The sequence below is a fragment of the Muntiacus reevesi genome, chromosome 13 (assembly GCF_963930625.1).
Source record: "Muntiacus reevesi chromosome 13, mMunRee1.1, whole genome shotgun sequence".
NCBI classification, from domain to species: domain Eukaryota; kingdom Metazoa; phylum Chordata; class Mammalia; order Artiodactyla; family Cervidae; genus Muntiacus; species Muntiacus reevesi.
Genome location: NC_089261.1, coordinates 8,385,177 through 8,397,417, shown reverse-complemented (window position 1 = coordinate 8,397,417; position 12,241 = coordinate 8,385,177). Strand labels below are relative to the sequence as shown.

General features: G+C 53.2%; 1 protein-coding gene across 4 annotated transcripts in view; it reads left to right on the top strand.

The window, feature by feature from the left end:
• KIAA1671 (KIAA1671 ortholog) overlaps positions 1-12,241 on the top strand; it is a 173,916-nt gene that overhangs the window by 112,247 nt on the left and 49,428 nt on the right. The window contains exon 1 of one of the 4 annotated variants that reach the window (XM_065904925.1): positions 1,435-1,736. The exons of the other annotated variants lie outside the window; for them this stretch is intronic. Within the exon in view, the coding sequence (XP_065760997.1) occupies positions 1,452-1,736 (285 nt within the window). The 5' untranslated portion in view covers positions 1,435-1,451. Of the gene's footprint in view, positions 1-1,434; positions 1,737-12,241 lie in introns of those variants that run through there. 4 annotated transcript variants of the gene reach the window in all.

The window sequence follows — 12,241 nt, the reverse complement described above, 5'->3', positions numbered from 1 at the left end:
AGCTTCTCCAACATGCGTGCCTCCCCTCAGGATCCGGCTGCTGCTCTCCCTTGCCGACAAGCACCCCCTCCGGTCTCAGATGCTTCTGCCTCCCATCCCCAGCCCTCCTTCCCCCACCCCCAGCCCCAACCACTCCAGCTCCACAAGGGTTAAAGCCCGGGAGCCCATGTGACCCAGTATAAACCATGAATCATTCCTGTTGCTCCCGTGTGGAGCCTGCCTGCCCAGGATGGGGCAGGTGCTGTGCCCTGGGTTGCCATGGCAACTCCGCCAGTACTAAAACACAGCCCGGCCCAGTTCCTTCCTTGGGGGGCCTCGGGGGCTGTTTCACCCGGTTGGGTGTCTCCTTTTAGGGAGGAAGGAGGGAAGGCTGGAGAGAGAGAGAGAGGGAGCTCAGGGAGGAACAAGTGGAAATTGAGACAGGGCGGGGGAGGAAGGAGAGGCTGGGAACCTGACCGAGAAATGGACCGCCAGAGGGAGACAGACTGACTGCCGGCCACAGGTCCCGTCACCCTGGAGGCAGTTTCCCAACTGTTCAGCCTTCCCGGGGCCACCGGGTCTTCCGACACACACGCACACACGCGCCCGCATGCATGCACGTGCAGCCCCATCTCCCCCGCTGAGCCGGCGGTCAGGGCTGCAGGGCGGGTGGGCTGCCTGCCGAGCACGTGCAGGCCCTGACAGCCCCGCGGACGGTGAGCCAGCGAGCTGGGACTTGAGGGTGGGGTGGGGTGGGGAAGAACAAATGGGGGCGGACGTCAGCTCCCTGGGCGGCCGCCTCCCCGAGGCCCCTCCTGCATTCCCAGGCGGCGAAGCCCCTCGCTGAGAATGGGGGCTGATGTCATCCCGGGCTGCCGAGCCAGGGGAGCCGGGGGAGCCGGGGGGGCCCCGGGGCCCCGGTGTGGCTGCCTCCGGAAATGAGCTAGCTGCCCGCCGGCCCACAGGTTCGGAAACCTCCTCCCCCTCCCCCTGGCCCGAGGACGGGTAAACCTGCATGGGCCAGGTGAGCAGGGGGGCCCCTGGGGGCGCGTGAGGACTGCGCCGAGGGTTCCCCGGGGGCCACTGCCTCTTCCTCCCCCAGCTCGCGGGGGGACTGTCACACCCCGAAGCCAGCCAGCGCAGCAAAGCTTGTCGTCACCCGAGCCAGCCAGCCAGCCAGCCGGCCCGGCCCGGCCGGTGAGCACTGGGAACTGGATCTTGGAGCCGCCGTGTGTTTACTCACAGCCCCAGGGGGTTGGACTCTCAGCCTGATCCTAGCGAGCCCCGTGGATGCCCCTGGCCACCGGCTCGGCGGGTGTTGACCTGCTCCCGGTCCAGCTACTGAAGAGGCGGCTACCTTTCCTCTCCAGCGAGAGCCCAGAACTTGCCCGAGTGAGTGTGCAGCAGGGGGACCCTAGAGGACCGACCCTGGCACCTCCCTGCCCTCCTCCCCGCCTCGCCCCGCCAGCCCCATGGATTACCTGGGTGACAAACTCACGGTGGCCCAGAGCCACGTGACCCAGTGGATGGGGACCGTCCGGCGCTCCTTCCAGGAGGCCCTCAACCTGGTGACCAGCACGGCGGGCCCTGAGCGGGCGGGCGGGGAGCCCTCCGGACGGACCCCCTTCAAGCGCACCTCGTCCTTCCGACACCTGGCTTCTCGGAGCCGAGAGTCGTTCCGCCGCTTCTCGGCGCGAAGCCAACAGAGATTTTCTTCCCTGAGGAAAAGGCAGCCGGATTCGGAGCCCCCAGACCTAGTAAGCTTGTTATTATTTTTGTTTGTTTGTTTAAGTATTAAAACAACAGTGAGAACTCCTCCCTGTCAGTGCTCCCCCTCCCCCACCCCGGGGAAGTTGGCTGGGGCGGGGGCGTCCCATCAATTCAGCCAGGGAAGTTGCCTTTTCCGGGATAGTTGTCCATCCAGCCAGATCGTTTCCTGCTCCCGTGCCTGGGAGAGAGGCGTGTGGTGATGATTCCCCTTGATGGTAGACGCGCGTGCATTTATACCACGTTCAGCGTCTCTGTGTACGGGGCTGGGTTTGCTGGTGATTTATCCGTAAGTGTTTGACACTCCAACCCGATACAAGTGCTTCCTATTTTTAGGGAGGCTTAGTTGGCACCTGCTCTGTCTCCTCAAACACCCTCCGTGGGTGGCCGAGCGTCCACATCATGCGCGTGTGGAGTTGTGGCTTTTGTGGTCTTCGAGCCGAGCAAAACCGCGAGGTCTCATCTGATTACCCGAGGTGGCAGGCAGGACTGCCCGCTGACCAGTACCGCTGGCAGTGAATGGGCCAGCACGGGCCGGAGGAGGGTAATCTGGGTCCTGAGATTCCAGCAGCTCCCACTCTGGCAAGCTTGATGGGGCTTGGGGATCAGGGTGGAATGACATCTAATGATTGAGAACTCAACCTGCACCCAGGTTTGTTTTTTTTTCCTCAAGGACCTTGCTAATGATTTGAAGAGGTGGGGCTGAGCCCAGAGAGGGAAAGACAGCTGCCTGGGGTAGCACAGGGAGTGAGTAGCAGAGCAAATGCCGGAAGCCCCAGCTTTGAACCCCATTCAGGGCTCTTTCCAACCAAGCTTCTATAAAAAAGATTTCTCCAGACCTTCTCGATAGCTTCAGGGAAGCCCTTATCACAGGCCCTCAAAGAGAGAGGGTCTCCTGCTATGTGACCCAGTTCACAGGAGACCAAAGATGGATGAAGTACTGAGCCGCCTCCTCCCCTGGGTTCAGCCTTGTGATAAGCCCCGGTTGTCATTTCAGACCCAGGGTTGATGGAGCTGTGGGGTGCACCAGGCTCTGAGCCAGCCCTCTGTGCGTTCGAGGTTGCAGGCGTCCCCTCAGCTGGCCCAGAGAGGTATGGTGATTCTCCCGGGGTCACGCAGCAACCAGAGCAGTCAGCTGCTAACATATGCCTCGTGAAGGTGACATCTCCTTCCCTCCTGGGTCTGTGCTGCTTTGCGGCTGGAGATGAATCAGTGGGGCCTGAACTTAGAAGACAGATTCCCCCAACCCAAGCTCTGGGACGGGTGACGGCCTCTCGGTCATTCTTTCTACCCCTCTATCTCTGTATGAGTGTCTGTCTCTGTGTCCCTCTTCTCTGTCACTCTTGTTCCCTCTCTGGCAATTCAGTTAAGGGCCTGGGGCTTTGGTAACATTCAGTTCCCCGCTGTTTGGCCCTGGGCATTGGCCGGAGTCCCTCAGGCCCCATCGCCCTGCTCCCCAGCTTGGTGAATGAATGAATGAATGAATGAAGAGGGGCCTGGCAAGGCCTTTGCCTCGTCTGTTCACTGCTGCCTCCATCAGCGCTGATGCATGCTCGGTAAATCTGGGTTGAATTAACCTGGTTCCTTCCCATTTAACGTTCAGCATCTACCAGCTGGTGCTGGGGTTGAGAGCTTGAATCAAACCCAGCCACATCCTGGCAAAGAGGCCCTGACTCGTTCTCAAGCCCTGGTTTCCTCCTCTGTCAGCCAGGGAGAACTGGGGGTCATCAGGTTGACATGGGTATCCACCGCGGGCCCGGGCACATAGTGCTTTCTCTCAGGTGCCCCGGTGTCCTGCCTCTCGGGGATGAGGGCAGAGTTGGGGTGGAGACGCAGGCTCTTTTGCAGAAGAGACTCCTGTCTTTGACTTCTGGCTCTGCTCCTTCCCAGCTGTGCAGCCTCGGGTACACTGTTCCCTTCTCCGTGCCTCAGTTTCCTCATCTGTGAAATGGGGATGTCCTCATCCTTTACATTTCCCATTGCAGCAGCTTAAGGGCAGTGACGTGCCGCGGAGACACATGATGCCCATGGTAGCCCTGCTTAGCACTCAGTACGTGGCCCTGTCACCCAGTACGTGGCCCTGTCACCCAGTACGTGACCACCGAAACCTTTCCTCTCAAACCATTCCTTCAAAGATTCCCAGTGAACTGGGAGATCCACACGCACCTCTCTCCCCTGGGGACTTCGCGTGTTTGTTTTACGGGAGGAAACTTTTCAAAGCCGCAGACAATTAAGAGTTAGGAGACACCTGCAGGAGCCTGAGCTGGGGCTGGGAAGGGGGCGGGATTTCAGTCTTTGGACTCAAACTGGTACGTGATTTATCTAAATAATCCGTTCTGTTCCCAAGTCCTGCCTCAGGCTTCTATTTACTCAGAGCCCAGTAGAAGAATCTCTGGCAGGCAGAAAGCAACCCTGAAAGGCGTGCCCCGAAACGCTTTTCCAAAGGCAGCCTTGAAATAATCTGCTAATGGCCTGCCTGGGCGTCTGCCGAATAAAAGGGGGGAAGAGGGGAAATAATCGCATTGTCTCTGAGTGACAAAGGCAGGAAGAGGCTCGTCTGTGCCGCAGCCCAGGGCGAGCCTGAGAACAAGCCCTGCCAGAGAGGTGGACGACGAGCGGGGTCCAGGCAGAAGGCTCCAGAACCCAGGCGCAGCGGCAGCGCCCCCGAGGCCTACAGCCGGAGTCAGAGTGGGAAGCCGGGAGGTGGGGTGGATTCTCCAGGGCGAAGGGCGTTCGGCAGACAGGGCTTAGGAACGGGACAGAATTGGGATCGAGGCTGAGCTCTTCCACGCGCTGGCCGAGTGATCTTGGGCAAGTTAAGCCACCTCTTGCAGTCTCAGCATCATTATCCGTAAAGCAGGGGTTCACCTGGGACTTGTCTGGCGGGCGGTTCAGTGGGACTGGTACCTGTTAAGCACCTGGCATACAGGAGGGGCTTAATGAGTGTGCGCTTCACGTCATTGCTCTCACGGGGAGATGCATTGCCGGAGCCGTGATGTGAGTCCCTCCTGCCCAGATGGCCAGACTGGCGCCCCTCGCAAAGGAGAGTAAGAACCTGGCTGACCTTTCGTGGGCATGTCCCCAGTGCCAGGCCTTCGCAAGTGTGAGGTGTGTATTTGTACCCTATCATTCGCTCACTCATGTTTTCATCCCACCAGTATTTATCAAGCACCTACTAGGGTTCTGACACTGGGGAAACAGCTGTGAATAAAACAAGACAGAGCTCTGGCCTTTACAGAGTCGCCTTCAAGGGGACAGAGCAGAAAACACGTGAGTGTAAATTAAGTCATGTCCAGCTCTCTGCGACCCCATGGACTGCAGCTCCCCAGGCTTTCCTGTCCTCCACTATCTCCCAGAGTTTGCTCAAACTTATGTCCATTGAGTCAGTGATATTAATGCCATCTAACCATCTCATCCTCTGCCACCCCCTTCTCCTCCTGCCCTCAATCTTTCCCAACATCAGGGTCTTTTCCAGTGAGTTGGTTCTTTGCATCAGGTGGCCAAAGTCTTGGAGCTTCAGCTTCAGCATCAGTCCTTCCAAAGAATAGTCAGACTTGGTTTCCTTTAGGATTGACTGGTTTGATCTCTTTGCTGTCCAGTAGACTTTCAAGAGTCTTCTCCAGCACCACAGTTTGAAAGCATCAGTTCTTTATCACTCAGCCTTCTTTATGGTCCAACTCTCACATCTGTACATGACTGCTGGCAACACCATAGCTTTGACTGTATGGACATTTGTTGGCAAAATGGTGTCTCCGCTTTCTGATACGCTGTGTAGGTTTGAAAATTTAGGAACCATCTTCAAAGATGAAGGGCTTGCCTCCAACCCTGAACTCTTGCCATGTGTCAGCTTCCCAGTCTCAGCACCGTTGATACCTTGAGCCTGATCACTCTTTGGGGTGCAGAGAGGCTGTCCTATGTATGTGTGAAAGATCATCCCTGGCCTCTGCCCACTACATGCCACAGCAGTCCCAAGCATGACAACCAAAACTGTCCCCAGACATTGCCAAGTGTCTCTGGGGGCAAAACCGCCGCCCTCCCCCAGCTGAGAACCACTGCTGGATGGTGGTTCTCTTGGTTTGGGGGACTGTGTATCTGGGGTATCCTCGCAGTGCCCCGAGCAGGGGAAGCATGGCAGGCCCCTCTTTCTGGCTTGGAGTTGGTCTCATCGAATCTGCACAGCTCCCCCCTTGAAGGACACGTGGGGTAGCCCCATATTCCACGGATGAGAGATTGGAGGCATGGAGAGGCGAAGGGAATGAGCCTTCAAAGGGTTTGGAGGAAGAACATCCCAGTGGCAGGAAAAGCAAGTGCAAAGGCCCCGAGGCAGGTCTGTGCTCAGCGTGTTTGAGGAACAGCAGGGAGGCCTGTGTGGTGAAGGTAGAAGATGGGGGGTGGGGGGTCAGGGCATGCAGGGCCTGGGGGCCGCGGTGAGGACAGCGTGAACTTTTTGGACGGCAGGGTGCGGAGTACGAGAGCGGTGAGGAGAGCAGAGTAACAGTCGTTTCGCCGATTACCACGCGCCTACTGTGAGCCGGGCGCAGGTTGTCACATTTCTTCCAGAGACCTGGGCTTCAGGGGAGTAGGGTCCAGCGGTCACAAACCCCCTGCGCCTCCTAGTGTCTGCGCCGATGCTGCCTGCCACCGCTGGTCCAGAGCCCTGACAGGTGGCCTGGTCTCGGGCCACCCCTTGGGGCGCGGAGCTGGGGTGCTGGACTTCAGTGACTCCCCCCCACCCCCAGCCCGCAACCCTGAGCCCAGCTCGCAGTGACCGCACCTCAGCTCCGCTGTGGATGGTTAGGCAGGATGGGCCACCTGCTCCCGGGCTGGCCGCACCCAATTCCAGGTCGCTCTTCACCCTGCTGGCAGCAGAATGATGTCACCCCAGAGAACAATGGTCTCTTCACGGTCCAGTCGAGTCGGGGGGTGGTGGGCAAAGGCTGGGCCCAGAGTCGGTGCCTCTGGGCGAGGCCTGGAGAGCAGGGCAGGCCCGAGGCGTGGCCGCCCCCACGGGGCTCTGCTTGTGTGAAATTAGGTTGAGTCCTTCGCTCCCTCCCTCCCCTAAAAAAAGCAGATGCGCTCACCATCCGTGGAGAGTACAGAAAGCCTGAATAAAGACAAAATCCACTTGTGATTTTTAACGTCCATGGAAACCACTCTTGGCGTTTGAATGCTTTTCCTTTCTGTCTTTTCTCCTCCCGTTCTCAAGCAGCATCTCCCACCTTCTGTCTCTTTCTGTCCTTAAAGAAAATGTGCTGGTTTTGTTCGTCTCCAGTAGAGACCTTTGTTAAGGCCCGGGTCGCACGTGGCCGCGCACAGGCTCTTGTGTGTATCCACCCCTCTGTCTGCACCCTCGGGTCGCTCCCCATCTGGGGCGACCAGGAAGGATTCTGTGAGGGCGGCCCTGGGTGGGCACGTCTTTGTCCAGATTTCTGAAGGGTGGGTAAGGTTAAAAAAGCCCCTTTTGGGTCTCTGCAACCTGCGGGCCCCTCTGTTCCTCTCACTTTCCCTCTTTCAGCGTTTTCAGTTCTCAGATGTTTTGTTCAGACAAAGCGCCTCTGGCTCTCCTCATCAGGAAGTTGGAAATTTCAGGAAGGAAATCTGGATCGCTGCATATCACAGGGAATGGTGTATTTTTGGATTTCAGAAAGAATGGGGTCTCTGGCAAGGAGTCACTGAGATCACGCCTTGCGAACAGGAAGGACATATTGGGTCAGCTACAGTGAGCCACTGGTGAATATTTAATGTTAGCCGAGTCTCTGGGGGAAAAGCCCCGATTTGTACGTAGCGTTTGCCTATCCCCGTGGTGTAACTCCCACCAGGGCCCACTGCAGGTACCAAATAGCCGTCCTTGTACACGGAGCTGGGAAAAGATGTGCAGTACACCACCATTATACACAGCAGTCTTCTGTATGTCCAGGGGGCTGCGTTCCAAACCCCCAGTAGATGCCTAAAACCATGGATAGTTGTTTAATCGCTAAGTCGTGTCTGACTCTTTGCGACGCCATGGACTGCAGCTCGCCAGGCTTCCCTGTCCTTCACTGTCTCCCAGAGTTTGCTCAAACTCATGCCCATTGAGTCACTGATGCCATCCAACCATCCTATCCCCTGTCGCCCCTTCTCCTCCTGCCCTCAGTCTTTCCCAGCATCAGGGTCTTTTCCAAACAGTCAGCTCTTCACATCACATAGCCAAAGTCTTGGAGCTTCAGCTTCAGCATCAGTCCTTCCAATGAATGTCCAGGATATACTCAAAGAATATATCCAGTATATTCAATGAATATATCCAGTCAGTGTATACTTTGCTTTTCCTATGCATATGTGTACCTATGATAAATTTTAATTTGTAAATTAAGCATTGTAAGAGAGTAACAATAGCTAACAACAAAATAGAACATAGTGACAGTAACCCAGTGTGATAACAGCTGTGTGAATGTGGTCTCTGTCTCTCATACATCTCACTGTACTGTACTCACCTCTCCTTCTGGTAACGATGTGGGATGATCAGATGCCTCCATGATAAGATGCAATATTCAGGATGACGGAGGCAGTGCCTCAGACCGTGCGGCTTCCGTTGACCTGACCACACGTCAGGAGGAAGGTCGTGCACTTTGGGCTATCCCGGATCACGGAGCCATGTCGATGGTCGTGGATGGGTGTCAGGCGCAAACGAGGGACGGTGTGAGATTTCATCACACTACTCAGGAAGGCGCACAATTTAAAACTTGTGAATTGGTTTTTTCTGGAACTTTCCATTTATTGTTTTTGGGCCCAGGTGGACCATGGGTAACTGAAACCACGGAAAGTGAAAGTGCAGAGAATGGAGGGGTGCCGAGGGTACAGTATGTTCACCGAACAGATTTCAATGGATAGACATGATCTCCAGACCATAGATGGTAGTAAAATGTAGTGATTAGGAAGTGTTGAGGTTTGACTACTCCTTACCTTTGCTTTTATTAGGATTTGTTTAATTATAAGTTTATATCATTAATGCCTAGTAATGGCTGTGTTTGGCAGCTGACACAGAACTGACTTCCTGAGACGTTCATTGTTGTGTCTGCACCACTGTGGGTGAAGACAGTGAGCTGCAGGTTCCCGGAGCTGCAGGTTTGAATCCTGATTCTGCCTCTCACTTTGCTGTGGGACTTTGGGGAGGTGACTTAGTCTCTTCCCGCCTCTGTTTTCTCTTCCGTGGAACGGGGCCTGTGATGTCATCTGACTCCACAGATACGCTGGGGCGTATACTGACATAAGGCACACGCAGTACTTGGCACCGTTAGAGGCGAGTAGCAGGGTCTCAGTCAACGTTTCCTGGCCTCGTCATCGTTTATTTAGTGTTTAATAGTTGGCAAAGCACGTTCAGTTGACTGCAGCCATGAAATGAAAAGACACTTGCTCCTTGGAAGGAAAGTTATGACAAACCTAGACAGTGAATTAAAAAGCAGAGACATCAGTGTGTCGACTAAGGTCTGTCTAGTCAAAGCTATATTTTCTCCAGTAGTCATGTACAGATGTGGGAGTTGGACCGTCAAGAAGGCTTGAGCGCCAGAGAATTGATGATTTCATATTGTGGTGCTAGAGAAGACTCTTGGGAGTCCTTTGGACAGCAAGGAGATCAAACCAGTCAATCCTAAAGGAAATTAACCCTGAATATTCACTGAAAGGACTGATGCTGAAGCTGAAACTCCAATACTTTGGCCACCTGATGCAACTCATTGTTAAAGACCCTGATGCTGGGAAAGATGAAGGCAAAAGGAGAAGGGGGTGACAGAGGATGAGAGGGTTAGATAGCATGACCGACTCAGTGGACATGAATTTGAACAAACTCTGGGAAATAGTGGAGGATGGTGGAGCCTGGTGTGCTGCAGTCTGTAGGGTGTATATATATATATATATATATATTTTTTTTTTAGGTGATGCTATTTTTTATTTTTTTTTTGCCTGCGCTCAGGCTTCACTGTGATGTGTGGGCTTAGTTGCTTGTTGTCGTGTGTTATCTTAGTTTCCTGTCCAGGTATTGAACCCTTGTTCCCTGCATTGGAAGGTGGATTGTTAACCACTGGACCAGCTTAAGAAGTCCCTATCGCTTTTCTGTATTCACAGCATGTATTTCTGTTTTCTCCAACCTGCAGAGGAGACTACATCTCTGGCCAGGAGCTTGACTCCACCCTTCTGAGGCAGGTTGAGCCAGAGCCACTGGGCCAAGTGCCTTTGGACCCCTGGCTCCCAGAAACTGGGAGAGGCAATGTTAGTTGTTTCAGCCACTAAGTTTTGGGGTTATTTGTCATGCAGCAACAGATAACCAGTACACATTCCTTCTCATTCATACTTACCATGACAGACAGTCCAGGGTGGCCAGGGAGTATTATTTAGTCCTCATCTTGCAGATGAGTGAGTTGAGGTGGGAAGAACTTGAGGGACCCATCCGAGATCTGTGACTCGGTAGCCCTCGGAGTTCCCAACAGATACTTTTCTTGTCTCGGGGGTTCTTGCACGTAAGGGAGGCTGCTTAGCCAGTCTGGGCTCAGGGTCCCAGGGGCTTCTAAGCAACACATCCTTGGAGGAGTTGGCATGATTCCCCTGGCATGGAAGGGAGTCCATTTCTTGGATGCTGAGTGCTCATCACTCCGTTTAACTCATCAAACTTTCATCATAAAGGCTGGGTCATAAACAGCAGCGAACCCTCCGCATGGATTTGAGAGCGAGGTGTACAAGAGCAGGTTTTCCCTCCTACAATTGATTTCTAGGCCAGAGGAGCGCGCCCCCACCAACTGTCCTGCTCCCTTGAAAGGCAGCTCCCGAAACATAAATCATCACCAAGAGTTCAAAAAACTGCCAAGTGTGTGGGTTTTTACTTTTGCTTTTTTAAACATAGATCTGGCATCCTTGTCTGTCCTTTCTTGATTGAGGGACAAAAAAGTCTAGAGATGCAGGTAGAATTAGGTCAGTCCAGATAAAAACTTGGCTTCTGAGACTTTCCCTGCGGTCCAGTGGTTAAAACTTTGCTTTAAGACACAGGAGGTGCGGGTTTGATTCCTGGTTGAGGGGCTAAGATCTCACATCCTTGGGGCCAAAAAACCAAGACGCAAAGCAGAAGCAATATGGTAGCCAATTCAATAAAGACTTTAGAAATTATCTACATTAAAAAAAAAAAAAAAAAAAAGCTTGGCTCCTTTGGACAAATCCCAGTTTGAATCCCAGCCTCACTGCTAATTAGCCGTGGGGCCTTGGACAGGAGACTTTCCTTTTATCATATTCAGTTTCCCTGTGAAGTTCTTAGCATAGTGCCTGGAACCTAAAAGTGCATAATAAATCTTAGCTGCTATTATTCTCCTTGTAACCTTGATAAAATAGTCAGATTAGGGTATGCTATATTGCACTAACAGACTGACAACTCTAAACTCTTTTTAAAAATTAATTTCTATTGAAGTATAGTTGATTTACAATATTGTGTTAGTTTCTGGTGTACAACAAAGTGACTCAGCTTTATATGTGTATATATGTATGTATATTCTTTTTAAGGTTCTTTTCTATATAGGTTATTGCAAGTTGTTGAATATAGTTCCCCGTGCTATACAGTAGTTCCCAACTCTTTTTTTTTTTCCTTTTTTCTGGCCGTGGAGCATGTGGGATCTTAGTTATCCAACCAGGGTTTGAACCCGCTCCCCCTGAATTAGAAGTGTGGCAAATTAACCGCTGTACCACCAGGGAGGTCCCTCAACTCTCAACACAAAATTTTTCTTTTCTTTTTTTTCAATCTGAATTTTTTTCAAGTATTGTTTTTCCCCCCCAGTTTTACCGAGATGTAATTGACATATAAGACATCTCTGTATTAGAGCTTAACATGATGATTTGCATGTGTATAAACTGCGAATTGATCACCACAATGAGTTTAGTTAACACCCTTCCCTGGTGGCTCAGATGGTAAAGAATCCGCCTCCCAATACAGGAGACGCAGGTTCGATCCCTGAGTCGAGAAGATCCCCGTATTCTTGCCTGGGAAATCCCCTGGACAGAGGAGTCTGGCGGGCTACAGCCCATGGGGTCTCAGAAGAGTCGGACACGACCTAGTGACTGAACAGCAAGCCTCACAGAGTTAACACAGTTTTTCCCTTGTGACGAGGACGTCTAAGATCTGCTGTCTCAGGGACTTTCACACACACAGCCCAGGATCGTTTCATATCATCACCATGCTGTACGTTATGTCCCCAGGGTTTATTCATCTCATAACTGGAAGGTTGTACCTTTTCACCCCGTTTATCCACCCCCCCAACTTCCACCCCCCTGAAGTGTTTATTTCTTGCTTACACAAAATCCACTCCTGGCTCCGTCTGCAGCCGCTATCTCTCCGGGCTGTGTGTGAATCTTGTATCAAGTCCATCTGGGAGAATGGGACTTCTGTGTAGCGGCGTCAGAGGGAAGAAGCTTTAGGGTCACACCAAGGCAGGGGCTGTACCCTTCCGTTTCCCAGGTGGGGCTGTGAAGGCACAGGAGGGACACA